The sequence below is a fragment of the Diaporthe amygdali genome (assembly GCF_026229845.1).
Source record: "Diaporthe amygdali strain CAA958 chromosome Unknown NODE_1_length_4327563_cov_65_473760, whole genome shotgun sequence".
Classification (NCBI taxonomy): domain Eukaryota; kingdom Fungi; phylum Ascomycota; class Sordariomycetes; order Diaporthales; family Diaporthaceae; genus Diaporthe; species Diaporthe amygdali.
The window spans coordinates 2,151,149-2,177,186 of NW_026517021.1; the positions used below are offsets into that span (position 1 = coordinate 2,151,149).

At 55.8% G+C, this 26,038-nt stretch overlaps 7 protein-coding genes across 7 annotated transcripts; 2 read left to right on the forward strand and 5 right to left on the reverse strand.

Annotated features, from left to right (window-relative positions):
* Positions 1-1,057: 1,057 nt before the first annotated feature.
* On the reverse strand, positions 1,058-2,150 carry J7T55_006231 (cap-gly domain-containing protein; the record flags this gene model as incomplete). The annotated part of the gene is made up of 2 exons (XM_053142029.1): positions 1,058-1,546; positions 1,914-2,150. The coding sequence occupies 2 exons, from the start codon at positions 2,148-2,150 to the stop codon at positions 1,058-1,060; spliced, it is 726 nt and encodes a 241-aa protein (XP_053000997.1).
* A 6,580-nt stretch (positions 2,151-8,730) lies between these two features.
* J7T55_006232 (MYB DNA-binding domain-containing protein) lies at positions 8,731-10,870 on the forward strand (the record flags this gene model as incomplete). The annotated part of the gene is made up of 4 exons (XM_053142041.1): positions 8,731-8,834; positions 8,921-8,980; positions 9,195-9,845; positions 10,114-10,870. 4 exons carry the CDS (start codon positions 8,731-8,733, stop codon positions 10,868-10,870), a joined length of 1,572 nt encoding a protein of 523 aa, XP_053000998.1.
* A 2,103-nt stretch (positions 10,871-12,973) lies between these two features.
* On the reverse strand, positions 12,974-14,179 carry J7T55_006233 (tRNA methyltransferase; the record flags this gene model as incomplete). The annotated part of the gene is made up of 1 exon (XM_053142052.1): positions 12,974-14,179. One exon carries the CDS (start codon positions 14,177-14,179, stop codon positions 12,974-12,976), a length of 1,206 nt encoding a protein of 401 aa, XP_053000999.1.
* A 2,261-nt stretch (positions 14,180-16,440) lies between these two features.
* On the reverse strand, positions 16,441-17,856 carry J7T55_006234 (xylose dehydrogenase; the record flags this gene model as incomplete). The annotated part of the gene is made up of 3 exons (XM_053142063.1): positions 16,441-17,114; positions 17,249-17,686; positions 17,817-17,856. 3 exons carry the CDS (start codon positions 17,854-17,856, stop codon positions 16,441-16,443), a joined length of 1,152 nt encoding a protein of 383 aa, XP_053001000.1.
* Positions 17,857-19,454: 1,598 nt separating this feature from the next.
* Positions 19,455-20,537, forward strand: J7T55_006235 (uncharacterized protein; the record flags this gene model as incomplete). The annotated part of the gene is made up of 1 exon (XM_053142074.1): positions 19,455-20,537. The coding sequence occupies one exon, from the start codon at positions 19,455-19,457 to the stop codon at positions 20,535-20,537; it is 1,083 nt and encodes a 360-aa protein (XP_053001001.1).
* Positions 20,538-21,655: 1,118 nt separating this feature from the next.
* On the reverse strand, positions 21,656-24,208 carry J7T55_006236 (uncharacterized protein; the record flags this gene model as incomplete). The annotated part of the gene is made up of 6 exons (XM_053142085.1): positions 21,656-21,703; positions 21,764-22,126; positions 22,189-22,384; positions 22,481-23,388; positions 23,440-23,901; positions 24,035-24,208. 6 exons carry the CDS (start codon positions 24,206-24,208, stop codon positions 21,656-21,658), a joined length of 2,151 nt encoding a protein of 716 aa, XP_053001002.1.
* A 999-nt stretch (positions 24,209-25,207) lies between these two features.
* Positions 25,208-25,851, reverse strand: J7T55_006237 (uncharacterized protein; the record flags this gene model as incomplete). Its single annotated transcript, XM_053142096.1, has 2 exons — positions 25,208-25,424; positions 25,520-25,851. The coding sequence occupies 2 exons, from the start codon at positions 25,849-25,851 to the stop codon at positions 25,208-25,210; spliced, it is 549 nt and encodes a 182-aa protein (XP_053001003.1).
* Positions 25,852-26,038: the final 187 nt, after the last annotated feature.

Genomic DNA, 26,038 nt, shown 5'->3' on the forward strand with positions numbered 1-26,038 from the left:
CCCAAACCAGTCAGTGCCCTCAGGTCGAGCGCAACATCAGGGGAGACGTGCACCAGCCGGCCTGAATTGATTATGTGCAGTGCTCTGCCTTGCCATGCCGAATAGTTCGCATGAACTGAGGTGCATCTCCAGGGTTGTCCTGCCGGGTCGGTTAGTGTCGATGAGGCTCAAAATCCCACGGCATTGCCCTGCATGGGATCCCCCATGTAGCAGATTTTGAGCCTCACACAGCATCGGTTTGAGGTTGGAGGGGGGGCCTGCCGGGACAGACCGCTCCCACGCTGCCCCATCTTACCATCCACTGCCATCTTGCCATCTCGGACAGGAACACCGGGTCCCAGCGCCCTGTGTGTAGGAGATTAAGACTGATCAACAGCAGGCGCTGTTCAGCCTGAAGGCTTTGCCGCCCCAGTAGAGCCAGTAGGGCCAATGATTCGAGGGACATTGGGGGCCACCTCCGCCAAGCCCTGTTTAATCCCCGTCTTTTCTCCTCCAAACTTCCCTATTCTCCTACGCGATCCGATCATGATCCAACCGCCCGTGGATAGTGCTGTTTCTAGACCTTGCGCAAAGGGCTGACGGCATAAATCAGACCTGGGGAAGATGAATCGTAGCCCAGCGCAGCCCTGTGGCGATCATCCCGTCGCAACAACAGCGCTTATGGTTTTTGTGAACACGGTCAAGACAGGACGTTGAGCGCCATGGCTGCGGATTGATCCGAACGCTGCGCAAGCTATGGGAAAGCCTAGCCGTGATGGCCTCTGTGCCCTTTGAAAGAAGATGAGGTGAAACCTCGCCAAAGGTCTTGCAAGCAGGATTCGGACGTTTGGTAGCACGGAAGGCCACGGGTTCCGCGATCCACGAGGCCTCTAGAGGAAACGACTCCGAGGGCAAGCATATCTCGGCTAGGCGAGAAGCCGGGCTATTTATGACGAGTTGGGACGAAGCGGCCACTTCCAGACTCTCAAGAGCTGGAGCATCACGAACAATCAAGCAAGCCCGGTGTTGTTCATGGTCCTTCGCGTTGTCGCACACCAGCCCAGGTCCAAACACCGCCTCAAATTTCCTCCATATCGCCCAGATCATCCATCGCAGGATAGTCGCCAGTCTCCACCCTCTCGGGCCTAACAAACACACCGTGCTTCAAGCCCGAAGGCTCGCCCCAGTACCTGGCGCCGTTGACACTGCCGTCGTTCTTGCCGACGGGCTCATCAAGCTGGACGCCTACCCACGCGCCTGAGCCATTGGGAATCTCCTTCACGTCGCCAACATACATGACTGTGCCCCTTCGTGTGTCGTCGCCTCCAACGCGGCATCGCTTCCCGACCTCGATGTCCCGACTGCGCACCTCCTCGGCGAATGCAGCAATCTTGGCTTGCTCCTTGCTGGGGGCGTCGGGATCAAATCGACCCAACTTCTCGGCTTTCTTCCAAGCGAGCACAGAATCAGTTTTCTTGGCGTATTCTTCCTCTGGCATGACATACTTCTCCACGCCGCTAGCATCTGTGTAGTTTGGCCTGGCCCCAGGAGGTCGTGTGTCGATAACCTGTGTCGCTGTCAGCGACATTCTTTTTTATGGTTGAAGCTTGGTCTCCATTTTCAAGGTTCCTATCTAGCATCTGCAACATATGTGGGATCACAGTGGATTTCACAATGGCGTCAAGAGGAACGGCGCAAGGGCATTCCGAAGTGGTACGAATCATGAGCCCTCGATAATGCGAAGAGCTCGAGCGACATCTCTTCGAGAACCAAGTCGCTTGTCCATACGGTTCCCACTTGGGAAAAAACATTCCCTTGCTCAAGGCCTTGGGCGCCTGCGATTCATGTCGAGGAATTTGATTCCGTGCTGAGGGAAACAACCAGCATGTCGCAGACAGAGAGGGGTAGCCCACAAACTTCAGAGAAACACTCACTTGTAGTTCAGCATACGCAGTCAAGCGGAATGCGCTGAGATCTGTTGAGTCCTCATCGCTGGCCTCGATGGGTATGCTACCCTCGGCCGCAGTCTTGAGGAGAATCCTTTGGGCCGAAGGAGGTATTCCCGTGATTGTCTCCAGCTTTGCCTTGAGTGTACTGATCGACCATGACGGGGTGATGCGGCGCTCTGATGACGAGTTCTCGGAGACCACAACAAGTGGTACGTCCGCCATGATGTCCTTGTCAGAATCGACAACCCCAAGAAACCACCCACGGTTGAGTGATGCTCCAAAGCTCGCAGTTTCGTCCGCCAAATGTTCCCAATCTCTCCACAGATGAGTAAATAATGTACTGGGGAACTCTTGTAGATGTCAGCACTTCTTCAATGGCTGTTGTGTCACTGACTCTAGTGTATTGCCTTGGGAAGATGAGGTTATCGAGACTGTGTTCAGCCTCAGCCTGGGCAGGAGCAGTCTGTTGGCCCGTGCATACACTTATCTTATCAGCGATTTACTCCTTCTTCCCCAGTCCCTTGCCTGCCCGCCTGCCTGCCGGCCTGGGATCTCTGCACGTTGAGTTCCATGCTTTGACACTGACTGACAACCAACTTGACTGACTTGACTTGTCTTGTCTTTGCCACGATCTTCGCAGGGTCGCATCCGAACCCTTCCATATTTATGCGTTCCACCCCCTCTGTCCCTGCTGTGCTCGGCTTCCCAACCTGTTAGCTCGAGATTCAATCCGCGATGCAATACTACCACAGTACGCACAGCACCTCGTACTATGACAGCACATGTTCACACAGTACCCATCTGATCTGCACGAGACAACGCCTCCCTCCAGCCCTAAAACACGTTTGGACCACATTGCGAGGGCGGTGACGCAGGGATTCAAGCTCCTCGGAGTGACCGGCGTCCGCAAAGGAGCAGGTGACGGCCCCGTGTGGTCGGCAGGTAGTCAAAGAAGAGATGGGACCATCATTTGAAACCCGTCAAGTCGACCACCTTGACTTGATTTGCTCGGCCACCACGTCCACATTCAGGCGAGTGCTGGCCGTCTGCAGCTAGCAAAATCAACCGCCACCGATGACAATACCCTTCACGTCGAGTTGCAAGTCTCGAGGCCGTTTGCAGACCCTGGATCTGAGCCCTTGCTGCATCGTGGCGACACGACGTTGACGACTGCTGCAGTCGGATGCAAAATCGAATGCTGTCACACCCGAGATTTCGCGTGTTTCTGTCTCTGGCCACCGGAGTATCCCCTCGTCCTCTTACTTGGGACTTCATTGGCCGTCCGCGCCCTGGACAAACAAATTGAGCTGCTGTCTGATCTGGCTTGCTGCACCTCACCTCGGCACCGTTGTGCGGTGCCTCCGAGAAGCAATCCATAGTCCCACCAGCCGCGGCAGACTGCAGTCTCACATGGGCATCCCCATGCTCGCCGTCCATCGATGCCATTGTCAGCCGAAACAAACGGAAACAGAACACACACCCCCAAGGTTCGCTGCATGACAGGCCTGGCCTATTGACATGACTAGTCCGTGTGCAGTAGTAAGCTGCACAGTTACTTGTTGCAGATTGTTCAGCTGGCCATTGGCTGGTTTCGGATGCGCGCCCAGACAGGTTCATCTCGCATCTTCGCATCTCCTCCGGCTCGCAATCAATTTCCGAAACTGTACCGGTTCGTCTGGGTACCACATCGTCAAGATCTCCGCGATCTAATGAACCTAACGCCTTGTCGTGCCGTCCCATCTCGTCGCGGCGGTCCAGTCAAAACACGTTCGTGTGGACGAGGACAGGCTCACAACTTATTCTCCCGGTGTGCGGCATATTGGTCACGTTGGCTTCAGTGACGCAGCCGGCTCAAGTAGCTTAACTCAAGTACTCTCGGCGCTGCGTGCTGCAAAGTAGCCCACCGGTTCCAATTGGCGTCCTCAGGTCATGGATTTGCGTCATCCTTGCTACCTTAGAGCCCGTCTTGCCTATGCATCACTCACCGCCTGGCTGGGTTCTTGCACGAAGATTGCCAACAAAGCCTCTTTGATGCGACATTTCCCAAAGTACGAGGCCGAACTGGGCCGTAACGCGTGGTGACGGCGCCCCGTCTAGAGATCGCTCAGGACCACGGCGGGGGGTGTCTGTCTAGCACGAGACCCAATGCAATGGTCACACTAGCTCGAGGTCTTGCCTGCGTACCTTCATCCAGCTTCACAAAACGTCCGGCCCCGGTGACCACAGCGTTGAAAGCTTGCGGCTCGGAGTTGGCATTGTAAGTATGGCTGAACAATATTTCGTGGCGACGGAGAGCTATTGAGAAGTATCGGGTCTAGCTGTGCCTCGAACGTCAGCTTGGAGACAAGCCCACCACATTGAGCGTCCCGACGGTGGCGAGATGCGGCGATAGAATGCCCAGCAGATGCACCTTACGATCCATCAGCGATCCAACGAACCAGCCTAAGCCCTGGCCTCATGCAAGGCCAACAAACCGTTCTATTGACCTGCATTGCCTTGCTCCACTGCAGTAATCCCATGGGGCTACATTCTGCCTGACCCCAAGCTAACTTGCCATCCATTCTGAGATCTTGTCCAATCACTCAAAGGAGGCTACTGAGAAAGCCAGGTTTCTGGGCGCCTATTTGGTGCGGCTGCCCTACATACGGTACCAAGGATGCCGGCACCAAAACGTTCACACACATGAGGATTTCCTCACTTGACTTGCGCGTCTCTTCGGACAGGTCTCACCCTAGCTCCTCCAACGGTCTTCGTATGTCAGCAGACAAACAGACACATCGTGTCTAAAGGTTTATCGATGGTCAGCTTCCCCATACGTAGTCCCAGTCGCAGGGATTTTACTTTCTCCGGCCCGCCATCAGACTGTCGATCTTGCGAATGTCGCGCAACGTTCACAATCCCTTGTGGCACTAGAACAAACGACCCGAGACACAGACCGCGCTTTGTACTATTGTGGCTCGGGCAGCAACAGCTACGACGGCCTGGGCACACCTCTGCGCCGCATCCCTGGTCCCTACCATGCATCGCGTAGTATCGACTGTCATCTCGCAGATGCGGCATCGTGCGTCCAAGGCTTGATGGCGCCTGGACAGCCCAATCGCTTTTTTACTTGTCCTTAGAGCTTCTGTCGTCACCTTTACTGTACTGTGAATGTTGCGCAAGACCACCTTCTGGCCAGGGTCAAACCTTGTCATTGCTCCCACACGCAATGTGGATATACGTCCTGCGGCATATCATAAAACCCAATCTTGCCTACGACAGGTCCGGGAGGGGATCCAGGCGTGGAAATCAAGCCCGCCTTACTCGTTGTCAGACACGAGGCAGAAAACCCGGCAACGCAAAGTCGCAAAGTACTCAATCGGTGGATCGGTGCCCAAATCAGGACACGCCAATGCTCGCGAAGTATGCGAAGGCCAAGCCCCCAGTCCTTCGGAGCAAGTCGTGGTATGTGCAAGCCACCAGCTATTATCGCGTCAAACGCATCTGGTACCGAATCGTTCCGTGGGGCAAGGGATATCATAGATGCTGGTGATCACGGCTCATGGACAGGGTCTGTACCGTGACAGAAGCCAATTCAGAAAAGCAGACCACGGGGTGGTGTCAACTTGTTGCGTATGCGAAAGACGTTGAACAATGAACCATGACGACTCCACGCTCGCTGATTAGAGGTCGATTATTTCTTCTGCATCTGATCCCGATGGGTATCCAAGCGAACTGATTCAGTAGGGGAGGGGGCCGGTTGGGAGATGCAGAGCTGACCGCCAGTTCATCACTTCAACGCAGGTGGGAGCTAAGGCTCGGCGTCCCAGGGAATGTCCCAGAGGCAAATGTGCAGCTGTTTGGGCATCGTGCTTACGGCAAACTGAAGTGTTGGCACAGGCTGCTGCAGCCTGCCACCACACAATGCGCTGAGCCCTGGAAAATCCGACGACAAATGCGAGTTTCCCACACCGTGGGCCTGCAACAATGACCTTGTCGACACCGATAACCTTCCCGGTCCGGACCCCACATCCATTTCCGAGACGTCTAGACAAGCCTCCTCCAATCCGTACCGAGTATAGACTGATAAATAGATGGATAATCGAAATGTCGAGCCCGGAGGAACTGGTCCAGGGGCTTTTATTGCGCACAGACTTAGGTCTCTGACGTCCCGACTCCAACGGTGACCTTCGGGCCATTGGCCGAAACTGCGACACTATCCAGCGGATGCAAAGGTTTCCAGGCCCCACCAACATTCCGCTGGTGTCCGAGCTGGGAGGGGTTGGGGGAACAATGGGACGGAACGCGCGCAGCACCAACTCGTCCATACTGGAGATGGATTGGGCTTCACGCGCGCTGTCAGCAGCGCCGACGGTGGCCGCGCGAACCCACCACAACAGACCTTCAAGACATGCAGTCCGTGGCCCAGCGCCCCGGGACCTAGTTGCAGCCCTGGCGTCCATGGCCACGACCCTTTGCTGCTAACCAGGCTGGGGCGTAGTGACGAAGAGCTTGGTCTGTTATACACGTCAAGAAGTCGTCCAACCAAGCAGCCGTGGCGCACGCGAAACTCTGACGCCGCCTTGTTCAGGCTTCTCGGACTTGGGCCACAAGTCGACCGTACAATGACTCCAGCTCTAACGTGACACCTCAACCACTGACGGCGTTGCCACAGTATACCTACTCACTGCCCTGACTTGACAGTGAAACTGTTTGCAATGCCCGCCAGGCGTCCGGGACTCGTGGAGTCAATGCAGATCCCTAGATGGTTAAGCGCAATCTTCACTGGTCATGTCCACAAGCCAAACACAACGGTTGAACCAGCTTGATTCAGTCTCCAGTAACCAAGTCCCAAATGCTCCAGAGCCTCATTTCCGCCCTGACATCGACTTCTGGAAAGTGTCAAAGGCATGGCCGACGAGCGCATGTATCGACTGAAGACGAGGCGTAGGATTTTGCCGGAACTCACCAACCATCTCGCAGACCTTTGGATGGAATGGTTTCACCGCTCTGCGCCCGCGCTTATGCCACAACCTCGACGAGCAGCCACTCGCAACGCAATCCATACTAATTAATCCGTGGCCTTGTCAACCTTATCCACACAGCCATCAGTCAAGGGATTTCTTCTGCCCCCCCTCCCACTCCCCTCAAATTGACGGTGCGTGGACATCGCCTGCTGCACACACTGACACGACGACCACCTTGCCGCAATTCACTGACCTCAACAAGGCACCTTACTCAGTCCCCGGGCTCCCTGAAGCTCCGATTCAGACCCAAGCTCCAAGTGCTTCCGAGAGAACCATGCCTAGAGCAGCCATCCCGGCAAATGGAACTATAATTGCCGGGTCGGCGAACTGGCTACAGCCGTCGCTCCCTGGGATGGATTCATCTCATCACCTGCTCCGGTTTGTCCGCTCCCAGCATCTCACCTACAGTAGGGCGCCGTCTGGTCTAGGGCCGGCCCCCGTTACGGAAAGCCGCGAGCGCTGTCCTTGGGCCCAATGGGCTGGCATGATGCTGGACCATGCTCGCCATTAGGCCACAGCAAGCAATGGCCATTAAGGCGATGGACCGAAGGGGAGCATCCATCAGGTCGCAACCAGGGGTGTAAATGGAATAGCCGACTGCCCAGCGACCTCATGCATGAATTCGTGGCCATGTCAGCAGCCCCTAGTCGTAGCTCACACACCAACAAACCCCTTCTCGGGTCTGCATTCGAGAAGTCGTCCCAGGGTATTCCTCGTGGTTGCCCACAGCCCGGTGGAGTGTAAGCGCACGTCCGGGGGGCGCCCCTACAGACCTCGACCTAGCTACCCTATTCCTTCCTGACGATTTTGCTTTTTCTGGCTTTGTTTCGAGTAATGTGCAGCAGCCACCTGCCCACTCCTAGCCCCTATGGTTCATCCAGCTAAAGACGGCGCCGCAACCCTGGTGGTGATCATCACACTTCTTACTGCCGACTTTGACACTGCAACCTTCAGCGGGTCGTGACCTTTCCCAGATCAACCCTATATCTGAAAAATGCTCGCCCTGATATAGGCGCCGGGCATGCTAGAACCCAGACCTGGATCTCCCAAACCCCGTCACAAGTCACTCATACCCGACATGATATCAGCAATCCACTTGGGCTGGTTTCTCCCTCGACTTCAGATTCTGGACACACCCCTTCGCTTTGAATACCCCCTCCCTGGTCTCTGCCTCGCCTTGTGCTTGGCCTAGCTAGTGTTCTTTCTCATCCTCTGCGTCTACCTGACTGTACTTCTCGTTGGTCCTTGACTGAGGCATCTCGCCTCATGGCACTTTCAGAATCAGACTTCTACCTTCTGGATCCCAGTTAAGCCCCCACAGGTGACTCCACATCCTAGATCACTTGCTTTCCTTTGAACCTTCTTATTTCCTTGCTCTCCTTCTTCCTATCATTTGCCTGCAGGCGCATCTTCCCGCAGCTAGCCCAGCTCCAACCCTGTCGAGCTCGCCTCCATCCCACACTACATGACCTTTGGAGGACAACGACCACGCTGGCGGCTTTCTCTCCTGCGGTGAAAGGAAAACTTTGACAAACTGGGCTGACTGACGTATTCACCCGTGTCTGGGGCTGCGGACTTGCGTGCTGGGAACTCTAGACGGGACCCGTGGAAGTGGGATCTTGTCCCCTTCTTCTGCCTTGTCAGGAGCTGCGGTAGCGCCAATCATGTTCATATCTTTTACTTCCCGAGACGCGACCCACGCCTTATAACTCTAAAGAGCTCGTCTGAGCCACCTGGAAAGCCACCTCGACTTTCCGTGTCAAGCTTGTCTTGTCCAAATCCGTCCACTCTGCATCCTGTACGCCTTTAGCCTCCCTCGCGTGGCGTCCAAGGTCCGGTCCATCATTTTGCTTTTCTGTCACAACATACCTTATCAGTTCATTCCCAATAATCACCCAAAGTCTTCTTGTCGAAACACTGGCTTTTTCCCAAGCGGCGCGAGAAGGGAAGGAGTGTGGCAGCACAGAGCTGAGCAACCACACGCAGCGAAGACTACGTGCCGGAGTCGACCGCGGAGCTTTCAGGCCTTGAATCGCAAACCGCCAAGTATCACCGAGGAGGCTCATACGTCACCCCCGAGCGGTGGTTCGACTGAGTCTCCACTTCTCATCGCAAGGAGGCAGGGGGTGAGCCAGACAGCCATAGAAAGAGAAGGAAGCGCAAGTGAACCGCACAAAATTATCTTGACGGCCTCTTAGTCAATGATACCTGCCATTCGTTGGCAACATCAGGGCTAAGACACCATCACCGTGGATATCAGGTCTCTCCTCAAGGTCCCTCCCGACTCAAATGAGTCCTCCGACTCGCCTCCCAAGCAGCCCCCCCAAGAACGATCTTCGTCCATCTCCGCGCCTCCCCCTTCAGCGGCAGCACAAGCAGCCGCTGATCCCTCAAGGCCAGCAACCACGGCAACCTTGGCACCAGCTGCGGCCATCTTTGGTGGTCCGCAATCAGTCGCCAGAGTGGCTCCTTCAGTCGGAACTCTGTACGCCGCGCCGCCGCCGGCGTACCCTCCGCCGGGCGCGTACCCTTTCCTCGGAGGAGGAGGATATGCACCGGCAGGGGCTGTCCCGGGAGGGGGGGGAGGGCAAAGGCCCGGATCAGCAGCATCAGGAGGCATTGGGTCAATAGGTCCTGGCCCGGGGCCGGGACCGGCTCCATCGCCAGCAAGCAAGCGCAGCGTGCCACCGCACACGACCGAGAGCCCAGCCAAGAAACAAAGCAAATGGTCACCAGAGGAGGACGCACTAATCATCGAGCTACGCGGCAGCGGCATGAAATGGGAGGATATCTCGAAACGGCTCCCAGGGCGCAGTGCGATTAGTTGTCGCTTGCACTATCAGAACTACCTCGAGAGACGAAGCGAGTGGGATGAGGAGCGCAAGAACAAGCTTGCGCGCCTGTACGAGAGGTGAGTGATCACCCCACTGTGCAATTCTCTCTTTGTGCGATCCAGGGCGCTCTTCGTGTTGGTCTTCTCTGCTTGCAAATCCAGCCTCCGAAAGGACAGCGGGAGGCTGGACCGGTCGAGAGAGACCCAACCACCGCTTGGATCTGTGGGCACAGGAATACCGGCAGGAAGATCCACACCCCCATCAGATGCTCGATTCAAGATTCTCGATCTCGTGAAAAGCCAGGACCGGAGATTTACTGACTCGTGCGATCTTGCACAATTGCAGGTTCAAGCCGGAAATGTGGGCCAAAGTGGCAGAGGAGATGCAAGTCCCCTGGCGCGCCGCCGAAGCAATGCATTGGCAGCTGGGCGAGGCCGACATGGCGCGGAGAGCTGGCGTCGTTCCTTTCTCGCTTACGTCGGTCAACATGCAGCAGGACAACACCCGGCAGTCACCAACCAGGGGCCACATGCATTCCCACTCGCAAGGAAGCATGCCGAGGAGCGACCCGCACCTGATGGGCCGGTACGCACCCCGCGGCGGCACGCCTCATCTTGCTCAGCAGCATCATCACCAACACCCTCCGCCGCCACACCCGCTGACGATCCCTCCGCCCGTACCGACGATACCACCGCCTGGACCAGGACGTGGTCCACTGCCGCCGAGGCGGGAGAGTCTGCCACCCCGACAACCCCCGGGCGACCTCTACGATCACGTTCATTCCGCGCCCGGGCCGGGACTGCCGCCCATCCAGACGCCCGCCGGCAGGGAGCGGGGCGGGGCAGGGGCAATGCATCTGCCAAGCGTGGCCGAGCTGACGACAGGCGTCAGCCCATACTCGACCCCTGCGTACTCGTTGGGCCGTGCAAGCGCGAGCCCCAGCGCGACGGCCAGCCCGAGACAGTCTGCGTTGCAGGGCTCGCCTTTGGGCTACGGAGAGTCTAGCAGCATTTTGGGAGCAGGACCAGCCACACCTGGGTCTGGCAAGAGAGGACGGTCAAGTCCGGACGCCGGGAGGGAGGCGATCAGGAGAAGGCACTAAGCGAGAGAGACGCAGAGAGGGTAATCCCGGCGGCAGTCGTGCCAGGGGGATGCATGAAAGTGGAATGAGGATGAAAGTTACGAAGACTACGATGATTTTCTTGGGAGGTTAGATATTCCTACACATACACAGCGTCATAAAACGAGATGGGACGGGCGGACGGTGGAACCAAGGGAAGGAATTAGGAACGGACATGGCTGGCTCGGGATTGGACGATGGATGGTCAACGATTTCCCACACGCACACGCACACAGGCACACACGGGCGCGAGGATCACACAGGGATTGTTTGTGTCGTCAAGTGGACGGGCCTTGACAGGACAGAGGCGAAACGAGCTACGACGACGCGATGCGATGCCAATGATGAAATACGCGGGGGCAACACGGTACTTGCATTTCATGGTGTGCATTTTGGAATCGGAACAGGTTGTCCATATTCTGTTTTGTTGGTCTGTTTTTTGGCCTTTCCTTTTCCAGTGTCTTTTGTCTATTTGGACAATCAAAAAAGAGCGAGAAACAAGCATCACATGCATCATTCATCATCATATCGGAAGGGGGATTGGAGGCTGGAGCAAAACCTGTGCTTATTTGGTCATCTGGATATCGGGAGCTTCACTCTTACGAGAGCCTGTTTCTTTATCCCAACCTTGTTGTTGTTTACCTACGATACCAAACCCCTGTTCTTCCTTGCCAGCGGACCCCCACCCACTCACTCCCAAGGCCCCGGATCCATCCCCCCCTATCCCCGGCCCCTTCCTTGTCAAACACTCGGCCGGAGACGCCGGGACGAAGAATAAAAAGAAGGAGGCATTTTCATCCGAGTGGTTCGGGGGGGACGGGGGGAGGGGGGTGTGTGAGAAGGGTATTTCTGCAGGAAACCCCCTTCCTCTGGGACAAACTTTCTTGCAGGAATAACGTTGCCATGGGGGGCAGGGGGAAAGACTGGCTGGGACAGGCAGGAGGACTACTTGCATGGATTGGAGTCAGGGAGAAAGAAGTTCACGATGCTACTTGCGACGAACAAGAAGTATCAGCCCAATGAGTCTCTCTTATCTTTGACGAAACGAATAAGAGCCAAGATCAAACAAGGGAAAAGAAATGGAGGGACATCACGCCGACAACAAACACCACCAAACACCCCTTTCAACGCCTTGAGACGCGGCGGCTTCTTGTACAGTCACTACTTTTTATTTCCAGCGGCACAATCATACAGACTTTTTGTTGATTCATCATCAACCGTGCTTTTTTTTTTCTTTCCCCATGCGCCATATGGTTTTCCTTCCATCGCTTGGCGCCTAAGAAGGGGTTTTGGGGGGGGCGGGACACATACTACACTGACACGCTTGGGTTTTGGATATTTCCTCGGGGAGGGGGCATGACGATTCGGTTGCCATACGTGGAAGATGGGATCATGGGTGGTGGGGAACCAGCACAGGGACAAGCCAAGCAACTTTGTGGCCATTTGTTGTTTTGCTGTTCCTGCTCCGCATACGGGCTGTTCCCTTTTCTGTCATTTTCTCCTTGATTTTTGATTTGCTTCTATTTTTTCCTTTTTTTTCCTTTTGGTGCGATCAACCCGGGCATAGCGATGGATGGGATGGACATGGAATGAAACGACGGGGAAAGATGAGACTTGATACCACACGGCACCTGAGAGGAGACAAAAAGTGTGGAGACCCCTTTTTCTTCTTCTTCGGTGTCCTTTCCTGGGGAGCGCCTCACCACTGGGTCACAAGACTATCTGCCGAGCGTCTGAACTGCCGACCTGGATCCGAATCGTGTGCGTGTGTGTGTCCGACCTTGTCCAGGCGGGCCCCATGAGTCCAGATCTAGTGCGTGTGCGTTGTGGCCCCCCTTCGGGCAAAGTTGGGAGAAAAAAGGGTTCGATAGAGTTTTGGCCTGACAGCATAGTCGCAGAGTATCTAACCATCAAACACCACCCGCGCGCCGATCAGAAAGAAGCAAGCGATGAGATGGATCATCGATGTAGCCCTAGATCGTTTTCTGTCACCCGTTTCGATCCTGTCATGTCCGTTGTCCGCCAGGGGTTTCCCATCCTCTCCTTTTTCCCTTTTTGTCCTTTGGTCATGGGTATCCGGTTGGATCACCCTGCAATGACCCACCAATTGTCTCGCTCGTAGCCGCTGCTCAGGACCGACCCCCCTGCGGCGACGACCTCTTCCTCCAGCTCGCCCTCTCTGTACAGGTGGTAGTATCGGTGGAATGTCTTGTCGGTGTGGGCTTCCTGCTGCGAGTTCCCGTCGGCCACGTCGTTTTCGGTTGTGCCCGGATCTGCAGTAGCGTCGGCTGCAACGGCTTCGTGTTGTGCATCATGTTGCTGCTGCTCTTGTTGTTGGCCCTGCTGCTGCTGCTGCTGTCGCCCGCCGTCCGCCGTCCCGTCGCCTCCTTCACCGCCGCTTGCACCGCGACGTTCATCTGTTGCCCTGTCCACATGCTGTATCTTTGCTTCTTCCGCGGGACCGCCCTTGTTTTGCTTCTGCCGCTGTCCCTGCTTCTGCTGGCCCTTCACCCTTGCCTTCTTCTGCTGGGGTGCCTTCATCACCCAAGGAACCAGCAGGTCCTGCTCCCCGCCTTCAGCCCATCCCCTCCTGCTGCTGCTCTGCTCCAGCGCCCAGACGTACACAAGTACCTGGCCCGCGCTCGAGCCCGGGCCCTGGCCCTGCCCCCCGCTATGCACGTCTGCAGCGCCTTCAGCATGATGCACATCATGCGGCTGGGACGCTGTCCCTGTTGACGTGTTGCCGCGGCGGTCTCCCCGCCTCACGCAGCGCAGGAGCTGCCTGATGGCGTCAACCCGCCTCTCCCTCGTGGACAGGTGGTGGATGACAGCGATACAGATGACAAAGTCGGCGCTTGCCTCCCTAAACGGCAGCGCCAGGCTGTCGGCCGCCACGGCGTCCGCGCCTGTTATGACACCTCCTAGGCCCGGGCCTGCCTCGGCATCTGGCACCTTGCCTTCATCTGGCTGTTTCCGATAGCGTGCTGTGCACATCGAGTCCCTGGCGAGTGCCACTAGGGCGGCGCTTCTGTCGCAGCCCAGCATGGCGACATGCTGGTTCACGCCCATGTTCTTGCCGTTGCCGCAGCCGATATCCAGGCCCACGGAGCCCGGTGGCCGCGAGGCCAGGAAAGACGACACAAATGGCCAGGGCTTGTGACGCGTCGCGCTGAAATGTGAGGCGATGGCCTCGTATACGCCGTGGACATGGGTCTCCTCGTAGGCATCTGCTGGCCCGTCGCCCTCACCGGACCGCGATGGCCTCGCCGCGGGAGGTGATGCCAGCACCATGGCCGTGCTTGACTGCGAGTTTCGCCGAAGTAACTGCAGGGGATGTGGGGGGTGGGGGCGGAAACCTGCCTCAGGCTGAGGACAGTTCAGGCAGGGCTATCTCTTGGCTCCCAGCTGACAAGACCAGACGGTCAGGCTCAACGTCGCCGCCTTGGGTCGTTGAAAAAGGGGGCCTTCCGTCGTGCGCTGGCCTGCTCGCATGTGTGTGTGGGTGTGTGCGTGTGCGCGTATGTGTGTGTATGCAGGTAGTCTAATGCTGGACGTGGTCTGATATGCAAGCAGCACCGTTGCAGCAGAAGTGATCCCGGATCTGCAGCTTCGGATTGGGCAAGTTCCAGCGGACAGGTCCAGATAAGGTTCAGCACGGTCCGACCCCAGATCACACTCTAGTGTCGTGTCGTTTCTCTAGACCGTTGGGCCGGAACCGGGTTAAGGCAACCGGGCTGAATCGAAAAGAACAGGATGGAGCACACAGTAATGTGGTACAGCACAGGGCAGGGCAGGGCAGGGCAGGGCAGGGCAGTAGGTAGTGCCGAGGTAGAACAAATCTGGCGCCCGTTGTGCGTCTGTGTGTCTTTTGCTTGTGCGCTGTGTCTTGTTTTGCCTTGTCTTGCCTTGTCACTTATGAGTACCTAGCTGAGTCGAGCCGAGTCCCTGGTCCCCTGTCCGTCGAGCTTGTCCCTCGTCCCTTGTTCGCTCAACGTCTGCGGCCGCGATGCGGTTCCGCTTGAGACCTGTCACGGCAACGGTCACAGTGACAGTTCCGGTACCAGGTCAGTACCGGCAACACCAGTCAGCAGTGAGCGAGCGGTCCAGCTAGCGGGCCCCAGCTGTGGTGCTACCCGACCGAACCACTGGTTGCGCACCCTCGGAGTTTTATTGCTGAGTACCACTCTATTAATGTTCGCTGGCCAGCCTCCAGCCCCTTGGCCCGAACACTTGTGAGATGATCTCGTAAAATCGAGATTGGGGTGAGCCTGCGTGCGCAGGTGTGTGTGAAGCAGTCAGGCGGCTGCATAAGGGTGAGTAAGATGCGAGCGGGACGGTACCATCGCTTCCCTCTAGCAGCTGTGAGGTCTCTTTTATGGCGTGGTATGTATGTACGTACCTCGTCAACTATTCTGGTTGCCTGCCCGCACAAATAGAGAAACCAACAAAAGGACCGTCCGCGGACCTAGGTCATCTGTTCAGACTGCAGATTACAGATCACAGGCAGCGGGACGGCGGAAAGCAGACAGCAGACCGCGTGTCGTTGGATTGAGGCTCAACGGCCTGCGAGGACGAGCCCTGTGTGCAGGTGCAGGCGCCCGAGACAGAAATTCTCGGCACGACCCACTGGTGTTTGTTGACGTGGATCTTGCAGCGACAACCGATCGAGCGAACAAAGAATGGCCTTGTGTGTCGTTGTACTGGGGCTGTACGTAGGTCGCACGTTGGTCGTACCCTGGCTGGAGGCTGGATGTGAGATTCTGTGGTTGTGTGGGCTCTGTGTGTGTGGTTGCATATTGTACTCGGTACTCCAGGGGGGGGGGCGTCCATATTTCTTGCAGGATCTGAGCTGGTGTGGGCATAGTGACCGACCAGGATTGGAGCTGCGGAGCATTTTTCGGAAGGGGGGGTAACGTTTGCTGAGCCCTGTGTCCCTCGCTTCGATCCTCCTCGCTTCTGGTGTTAGGTTTATTCTCCGACGTCCCTATACTGCAGGCCATGGTATGTACATCATCATAATGCTCGCCACCCTTGTCCATATCCCAGCCCTCATCAGTCGAAACTTGTCTCGAGGGGCTCCTTTCTCCCTCCGGAACTGGACGCAGCATGCCTCTTGCTGCGGCTGATTGGCCACGGCCAGCTCCATTACAAATTAAAGCCGGCACGTTCATAGACATTTCCTGACCGACAGACCGACAGCCCGCAACAACAGGCCGACTGGGGATATCGGACGCCCGTGTCTCGAACCGTTCGTCGACGGTTTTATTTTGTCCTATTAAGGCCTGGATGTCTCGTCGGCTCAGACTCGGTCATGCGGCCTGAGCCTAACGGCAGGGCTGAAACACGGGCAGGCTGGCCAATTTAAAGGGAACGGCGAAACCGACGCGTCGTGCACGTGTATGTACGCGGTCTATTCATTCTATATCAAGCCCCCCCTTCACCTTCCAGCTAGGACAGCCCCAGTGCGTGGCACGCGGCAGCGCACCATTTGCATGTGCACTGCCCCGGCTGTTTGTCGACACGACGAACCTCTAATTTAGGGACTGTCCGTCCTACTGATTGCCTGTGTTCAGGGGGCTCTTTGCGTCGAACACGTCTGTTGTGATGAGCGCAGGATACTCGATGCCCCCTTGCTTCAGGGCCTCCTCCATCACCTCCATGATGACGATGGACTCCTGCCAAGGCAAGCTGGCACTCTCGAGCTTGCCATCCCGGAGGCACCGCGCGCATTCGTCGGCCTCCCAGAACATTCCATGCCCCCAGTTCCTCGCCTTGTCCTGGGGGATTGGGCAGTCGACAACCTCGACCTTGCCCGGGTTGGCCTTCCTTATGACCTTGTACTGCAACGGTCGGTAGGCCGGGGCCGCGACCTGGATCTCGCCCTCGGATCCCTGAATCCTCATGGCCGGGCCCGCCGTGCCCTGCCCATCAATGTCGGACGCCGAGCGCAGGCCGGTAGTCGCGATGCCCATCTGCTTATGCTCCGGGAAGGCAAGGACAACGGTCGTGTTGTCGTCGGCGCCAGTGCGGTACTTGTTCATGCTGGCCACCACCTTGGGGGCTTCCTTGTTCTCTTGCAGGTGGTACAGGGTCTGGAACAACCAGGTCAGGGAGTAGATGCCCAGGTCGAGGAGGGCGCCGCCGGCCAGTTCGGTGTTAACCATGCGGTGTTTGTCGTCAAACTCCAGCGAGCCGTCCGGCATGCTCGTGTTGAAAGAGTTGTCGGCTGTCGCGTCGCAACGCATAAGCTGTCAGCCCGCACGTTCCAACGGCCCCGAAGGGGTTCCCCAAACAGTCATGCAAATTGCGCGACAGGCAAGCGCCCAGTAGCCGAAACCATGCAATCACTTCAAAACTCACCAGTGACACGGTAGACAGTTCCAATCTCCCCGGACGTGATAAGCTCCCGGATCTTGATGCTCAGGGGAAAGTATCGCGTCCACACGGCCTCCATGAAGAACAGGTTCTTTTCCTTGGCCTTGGCCACCAGCTTCTTGGCCTGCGAGGCATTGACCGTCAGTGCTTTCTCGCAGAGCACGTTCTTGCCGGCCTCGAGGGCCAGCATGGCGTTCTGGAAGTGGTGGCTGTGAGGCGTGGCCACGTAGACAATCTGCACGTCCGGGTCGGCCACGAGCTCAGCGTAGGAGCCATAAGCCTTAGGAGACCCTGGTACGCCGCAGTCCTTGAAAAACGACTCGGCGCGCGACTTGGACGAGGACGACGCCGCGGCGACGACCTCGTGGGTGACGTCGTGCACGTCACGGGTCTTGGGGTCGTTGAGCAGGTCCTTGACGAAGGCTAGGGGGGCATGTCATGTCAGCTGACAGCTCTTGTCTTTGCTTATCCTGTCTACCCATGCATGTCCCGCATGTATGTTTGTATGTGTTGTGTTTGTGTGTTGGCTGAACTTAACTGGTTGCGATGCCACCCGTGGCCATGATGCCCCATTTCACCGTGTAAGGAGCCATCTTGTGTGACGTCGTACGGGTTCAAGTTGAAGTTAGAGAAGCAGTTCGCGGTGAAACAAATTGACTGGCTGGTCTCAATGGCAAATTCGGTCAACGACTTCAATGAGGAAATTATTTACGTGGAGGACAACGCGAAAGAGAAAGCGATCCCGCAGGCTCAGACACACAGACACGGCGGGGTAATGGGGCAACCCCACGCTTTCTGGGAAGAAGCTCAAGCTTGACGATGATGTTACCTCCACACTATGCCCCTCACCGGGCGGATCTCGCCCTCCAACATTTGGCTTCTGCCCCCCAAGCGGCCCGCATTACCGTATTAGGGTCAATGAGTAATGACGTTGAATCAAACATGCGTAGTCTACTATGTTCGCGTACCCTTGGTTAGCTTCTAAGCATCCAGACCACTGGGAAGCCTCCAGAATACGACGACAGACTGCGAAAGAAGCTGTATGTCCCAGTATCGCTTTGGGTTCCTGAGGGACATCCAAAGATGCTCAACCCTCCAAAAATGTTCAAAGGGGCGGGAGGGTGTGACTCAGAAGCTTCTTCCCAAGCAGGCTCCGATTTCTAGGCCGCGCTTGACAACCACATCAAGGTGCCCACAACGCCAAGGAACCCAGGTCTCGACAGTCTTTCTGTGCAGGGCTATTTCTCGATCTCTTCTTCTCATCGAGCACATGCACTTCTCCGAAATGGTGCATGGTCATGAAGAGCACTCAAGAGAGGTCCAAACTGTAGGGAAATTCTCTACAGCAAACTGTCTTTCACTTCAAGACGCCATGCTACTGGAAGTTGTCCCTGGCATCGTCAACCTCTCTCTCTCTCTCTCTCTCTCTCTCTCTCTCTGTGTGTGTGTGTGTGTGTGAGTGTGTGTGTCCTCCTCTCGCCCTATCTGTCTACTTCTCTCCCTCGCCAGCCAAGTCCCGCAGCTGAAAAGGGCAGCTGATTCTCTGTTGGCTCTTGAAACTGTGGCGCCAACAGACCGCCTCTCCCTTCATGATTTTCATACTTTTCCGATCCTTCCGCACGGCATGGACGACGCTTTCCTTGCAGATATGTAAATGTGGGTTCTGCTTCAGGCGCGTGGTGAAGAAAGCATGCTTTGGAGCCTGCTCACGTGCTCGCCGCTTATGCCGACTCAGACAGAAAAGGGAAAAAAAAGGAAGCACGGAGGAAAGAAAAGCAGATCTACATTCCAGGGGCTTACCTGCCGTCTCGAGTCTCGAGGTTAAACAGAATCGTTAACAATCGACTGTCCTTGTCCCAGTTTCAACGCGGAAAGAGAATGCGAAATGGAACAAGACAGGGGACTGGGTTCAACTTGCTGTTCGCATGGGTGACAACCGTATCTCTCCTTGCCACTTGAACAGTGGACTGAACAGACATGGCCAAGTCGTGAACATTGTCGTGTCATCGCCACATACTGTAACTTTCTGTGAGTAAATCACTCAAAGCCGATCACACATCGTACTGATCTAGATCTTCCACCAGCGGGTTATTAGACCTGATATTGATACTTGACAGCGGGTTATTAGACCTGACATATTGTTACTTGACATCGCGTCACAAGGATCACCACGCCTCTGTTAGCCAGCATCATGGGCAGACTTATCTACGGCACGGCCTGGAAGAAGGAACAGACTGGGGAACTGGTTTACTGCGCGCTGAAGGAAGGGTTCAGGGCTGTTTCTACCGGAGCTCAGCCTGAGAACTACGAGGAAGCCCTGGTCGCTTCGGGAATTCGACGGGCCATTGACGCGGGTGAAGTGTCACGGCAAGATGTTTCCGTAAGGTCTCCCCTGTCCTCTGTATCCTCGTGTCTTCCGTCAATGGGGAGCTGTCTGAAGCACACCTCACAGTGGATGAACTCTGACAACTCACCACAGATCCAGACTACATTCACCCCTTCTGGCGTCCAGGCCAGTAAAAAGGTGGTCAAGGCCAACAGCAGGGAAGACGCCCGTCCAGGATGGCGATGCCCCGTCACGCGAAGGGCCATCCCAGGCGACTGTCCCTATGACCCCACCACCTCCCTGACCGAGCAGGTTCACAGCTCGGTGGCCTCATCCCTGAGGAACTTCACCTTCGCGCCCAGCTCCGAGGCTGCATACCTCGACGCCGTCATCCTGCACCACCCCTACCGCGCCCGCGAGCACACTGAGACAGTCTGGACCGCCCTTTCCACCTACGTCCCACACTCCATCCGGCACCTGGGCATCAGCAACGTGGACGGCGAAGAGCTGCAGCATCTCCTTGACTTCTGCCGTGAGAACCCGACCACGACCGTCAGGCCCAGCATCGTGCAGAACAGATTTCTCCACGGCCACAACTTCGACGACGCGGTCCGGGCCATCTGCAAGCAGGACCACATCGAGTACCAGGCCTTCGGCGTCCTGAAGGAGAGCAGGTTCCTGCTCCAGGACCAGGAGACGGTCGGCGCGGTCGCCGAACTGGCGTTTGTGAGCCGCGAGGCGGCGCTGTATGCGTTGGTCATGGCCCTGCAGGATGACATGGCGGTGTTGGATGGCACCTCGGACGTGCAGACGATGTGGGCTGACATCGATGGCGTGCGGAGGGTTGGGTGGTCTGCCGAGAGCCTGGAGTGGAAGACGGCGCTGCAGAAGTTCAAGGAGGGTATCCATGGTTGCCAGACTGCTGGAGAGACTATGTTGAAACTTTAGGTTCACCAACTAACTAGCTACGTTGGGCCCCTTCTCGATCCTCCAATGAATTTGCTATTGTGATGTTGAAGATCATGTCCCTATCTTTTGAGCTGTTGTACCCGTGCCGTACTCTCATGGTGCTCTCGATCCGGTGGCGCAAGCTCGAGAGAACGAATGAGCGTCCGCAGGCGAGCACACCGTGTCTATCTCACAGGTGAGATGTGCTGCTTCGCCCATTCGTCAATTCCTGTAAAGTGCTGATCTATTCCTGTCGCCCATCATTGGCTATGCGCGACATCCATGTTCCGTCAGTCACGATGGCTGTTGTCTGCATGAGGAAAGCTCATGGGCAAGGCTTCAAGTACTCTCACCTCCTACCGATAGGCCCGAACAAGCTTCAAAACTTTAAATCACTCCTTCACGGGATTTGTGTCATCTGGAGTGAGAGTAGAAACGCCGAGTCGGTCGAGTACCTCTTGAAAGGCAAGTACATGCGAGAGAGAGGATGGCTGGGGTCTCACAACAGAAACAACGATTGAACAGCTTGATTCTTGGTCTTCGGAGTAGCTCCCATGAATCAGATACTCAAGGACATTCACCAAGTATCCCAAGTGGTCACGGTACAAAGAAGAGCAAAGCAAGTCGCCAGCAAGGTCTTGAGAATCAGTTTAACAATGCGTGATGCTAAATTCACAGTGACTCCCTCCTCCAATAACCCGTGAAGCAGAAAGCAGTCCATCGCTGTGGTTGCCCCTTTGGACGGTCTAAATAAGATATACATTTTTATTATGCCACATGTGTGTGCATCTCTGTATGCTCGTATGTCCTCTCCTTCCCACGATGCATCCCTTCCGCGTGACATCGGAGCCAGGACATCTTTACGCCTTTTTGATGCGATGGTGTCGTTGCGGGGATACCATTAACGCCTTGAATGCATTTGAGCCAGGGCCCTTCATGAGCTGGCATAAGCTGTGGTGTGGTCAGGTGGACCACGCCTTCGTAGACATTGTAGCCTTTGACAAATTCCATTTGTCATGGACCACTTTCCCAAATTGCTGAGTAGAGGTAAGAATGCCTCATCAGAACCTCAAGAGAAGTTCAGTTGCCTCCAATATCGAGCAGTCTCTTGTCCAAGATCATGTGTCCATCTTGAGTCGGCCTCCCCGGATATTTCCCATCTCACCCTAGGCGTAGGTTAGCACAAAGTCATTCCAAATGATCTCCATTTTAAGCAAGAGGCTCACCTCAGCCTTCCTCTTCCCCAGGACATGGTCAGGCGTCGATCTGGCACCGCCGCCGCCGTACATGGGCGTGTTGCCCCCATCCTTGGTCACCTCCGCATAGCAGCTCGCATGGTAGGCCCGACCGCCCACTCGCGCGGCGTCCGTCCACACCCACTCCTGTGCCTCATCGAGCCACTTGGTGACAAACTTCTCTTGGCAGATGGGGCAGACTGTATTAGTGTTGTCTCCGTCCTCCGGCACAGGGATGTACTGTATCTTCGGGCCGGAAGACTTAGCGGCTGAGGAGGCGGCCGCGTTGTTGGCTGCATCGGCGTCGGCATCGGCTTGGTTGTCGTCGACTGTCTCTCTGGATTTTATCCAGTCCTGAGGGTGACATCAGCCATGTTCGAGGCTCTTCTACGGGAAGAATGTCATCAAATACTTACCGCCTGATCCACATACCAACTGCGGTGCTGACCCCTCTTCTCTGCCTCGACGATCCTTTGATGTACTCGGAAGTGCCAGTCCATGTGAGCGGTCTTCTTCTTCCTTCCCTCCTCGTCGGTTTTGAAGCGTCTCCCACACTGGGTACATGGAGGGCCCAATGCCTCGTATATGGTGGGGACAAGATGGGGTCGGAATCTATAAGGTGGTCAGAAATCACTTAAAAAAAGTTTTGTGTTTCATTGCGCTGTGCTGTGAGACAACCGAAACCTTGGGGAGAGGCAAATGACATACTGTTTCAGTGAAGATGTCGTCAAACTAATGTCACCACTCGTGATAACGACTGGCGGCGGTGCTGACGATGCAGCAAGGTTGCGGGCCGACGCAAGAATGCTGGCAAGGTTTGGTGGTAATGAAATTCCTCCAGCCGCAGGAGTAGGTGTCGTGACAGAAGCCGTATTGGCGGCTGCTGCAGTGGGTGGTGGAGGCCCAAGTGGTTTGCTCAGGGGCGTTCCGCCGGACTGTGGCGTGGGAGGTATGAGACCGACACCACGCAGCGCACCCAACAATGCCATCGGATCAGGAGTGGCGGGCTTCTGCGGCTCAGCCTTTGGTAGAGTAGGAGACCGCAGAGCAGCAACAGTTGCCGGTTGCGGTTGAGGTGTTGGGACTTGAGGTGTGGCAGACCGTCGGCTCAGCAACGCAGCCAGAGCACCCTTACCAAGCAGTGCGTCAAGAGACACAGGAGCTGGTGGAGCCGAAGCAGGCGGCGCAGGGGCTACTGGTGCTATTTGTTGCGGCGGATGCTGCATAGGGGCATGGTATGGGGGTCCGTGGATGGGTGGTGTAGGAGTGACAGTCTGGTGGGCATTTGAGGCCCGGTATTTTACAGCAAGATTAGCTACTTGAGTCTTCACAGGCACCAACTGCTCTTGCGACAGCATTGCCCCGCGAGTCTTCAGAACCGTCTGCAGATCCAACAGCGCCTTCAGCTCCGTCTGTATACTAGTATCATATGGCGACCTCCCAAGTTCAGCCCTGGCGGCAACAACGAGTTGCTCGATTTCATTAATCAAGGAATCTATGCTTATTCCAGGTTGAGCAGCAGGGGCACCGTAAGAACCAAAAGGTGGTGGCTGGAAAGGCGCAGCGGCCGGGGTTGACATGTGTGGTTGCGGTGTTGACCCTGGGTATTGGGCAGGCTGAAGAATGTCAGTCAAGGCACGAGGGCACATGGATGTAGGCATTCTTACTGGATGCTGTGGGTATGCTGGCTGGCCGAGGGCTGATTCAGGTCGATGGCCATTGATCCCAGCGTGAGGCGGTTGGGGCTGATTGAACTGCTGGCGGGCATTCGGAGGGGTTGGCGTGTTTCGATGGGGTGCAACAACAGGTCGTCCCCCTCTGCCAAAAAGCTGGTGTTGGGTGCGCATTTGCTCCTGATGAGCCTGGAGAGCCGAAGTCCTGGCCTTAATCAAGGCGTTCTCGATGGGGCGCACCACATCAGGAGGGAAGACAGGGTTCTTGTCAATGGACCCAGGGACGGGCTCTTTCCAAGTCTTCAACATCTCCTCCATTTTCCTGCGTGTGTTGTCGTTGACTGAGGCATACGAGTCCATGAATGTCGAGTATAGATTCTTGCCGAAGAACAAGGTGTAAGGGGTGCCAATATTCTTGACGATGGAGTCCAAGACGTACATGGCTGGGAGCTTCCTCTGTGGAGGTACCTGTCACAATGTCAGCTACTGTTGCAGGGAATACAGGGAGCCGAGACGTCAAGTCATGGGAGAAAGCCAGCTGGCTCAGTACGAGAAATGCGAGGCAGCTTCCGGGATGGGGGCTACCTACTTTCTTAATGTGCTGCTCCAGAGTCTCTGCGATTGGGAAGGCATAGTTGGTCAAGTCTCTTGCAATCTGGGTCAGGTTCGTGATTTCGAACCGAGAGTTCATGGTCAAGCCATCCAAGGCGCTCTGGTAATCCTCGATCACCTCGGCTGTCTGATCCTGCTCGTCGTATGACATGGTGGGCAGTTTGAGGATTGGGCAACGCAGGCTGTGCGCAAGAGTTCAAGGGCACGATCCAAGAGAGGAATGAAGGCCAAACAAGCGAGGTTCATGAACAGGTGACAGGGCCCAGCGTTTGCAAAGTAGCATTCAGAAATCGCCCCAACACCGCCAAATTCACAGCCAAGTGGACACCGAATAAACAATCTGATGAAGCGCAAGACCTATTGCTTCCTAGAGCCTGGCGCTCCAAAGGATGCCGCTCTTTCCAGCACGGCCACCTCCAGCTGACCCAAGCAAGAATGGGGCACGCAAGATCAACTCTGGTTTGCCTCAATGGCTCATCATCTTCCTCCCAAAATTGCGCGACCAGTAAATATTGTTTTTGTTTTGAATCACTGTAATGTGTAATTGGGAGCCTTTGCCGAGCTTCGTTCGTGCTCAATAGTGGTGGAGGCTGCAGACGGCGATCTCGGTGGGCGATCGGGACGTGGCACTGCTCCAAGTCCGGCAAGTGGTCGTGCGACAGTTGGATCAGGGGGAGACCTCACTTGACAATTGATCGTGATTCGACCTGTTGATAAATGTGGGAAGCCGACTGTGTTCAGGTGAAGTGAGACCTTCGTGGTAAGAATGGTCTGGAAGTGGTGAGGTCGAAAGAACCATGGGCAAACCAGACGTCAAAGGCAGAGAGCCGCACTAGCGCTGGACAACGGTTATGTAAGCAAAGCTACCCCTGTATAATTCACAACGCCCTGCCTTCGAACGCGTCTTAGCGCAAAGAGGCCCTTGAATTAGCAGTCTAGTCTATGTTGACTCCACAACATTGAACTTCATTAATGTTGCATCAAGAGGCAAGAAATGCCGATCACGCAGTTTAATCTATCACTCTTGAGGACTGTGCGCAAATGTGAGGAATCGTCTTTGTCTTCTTTGTCCTCCAAAATCAGGTACCTGAGACAAGGCCTATCCCCGACTTCCTTTGTGTGCCTACCCATGTGTGCATGGAACAGATCCCTATGTTGCTGTCTTGCTGCCGCCGTTTTCCCCTGCCAGCAATTTCCTCAGTTTGCCATTGCTGGGCTGTCGGAGGGACCACGAGATAAGCGCTTTTTCTGGTCCCGCTGAGTAGCAACTCATCTGTCCCTCGACAGTCTCGACTCGATCGCCATCTCCAACCTTTGCCAGTTCGACGGACTGATTGATGATGCTGTCCATATCGTATCTACCAACCCTTTTTGGTTGACATCTCGTATCAGCGGATTGTCTCTTATCGAATGATGTGCCTCGAAATGCTTTGCAATGGTGCGGTCGCTGCATGTTACCTACCAGGTAGTATCTTTCCTTTCGTCAATCCTCTTCACCGCAATCTCACAGCTTCCATGGGCGATAAGCTTGTAGTACTGGTCGGGCAAGTGAGTCGATTCCCGCCAATCCGACATCTCGATGCTGAAGCTGCCATTCAAGCCATCCGTGATAGCAAAGCAGTCGGCGACCTGGATCTGGCCGCCACCAACAACGTCAAAGTCGCTTATGTTACATGACTTGCTCCTCGCGATGCTGGTGATGTTCACACTAAAACCAGGAATTTGGTAATGAGGGTCACTGGCGAGGCCGATGTCAGTCAGCATTCCAAGAAGGAGGATGATGATGGAGAGCATCTTGTCGATTGCAGGTTCAATTGGTGATGTGTTGCTTTTGACCAATGGTTGCTGATGTTCAAGAGATAGATCTGAGACGGCTCTTGAGGTCATTGGTGTTGACTGCAGCATAGATTTTGGGAACAAGCGCTTTACAGCTCAGTGAGCTCTCATGCATTGAGGTAGTGCAGGGTTGTGGTGTGATTCT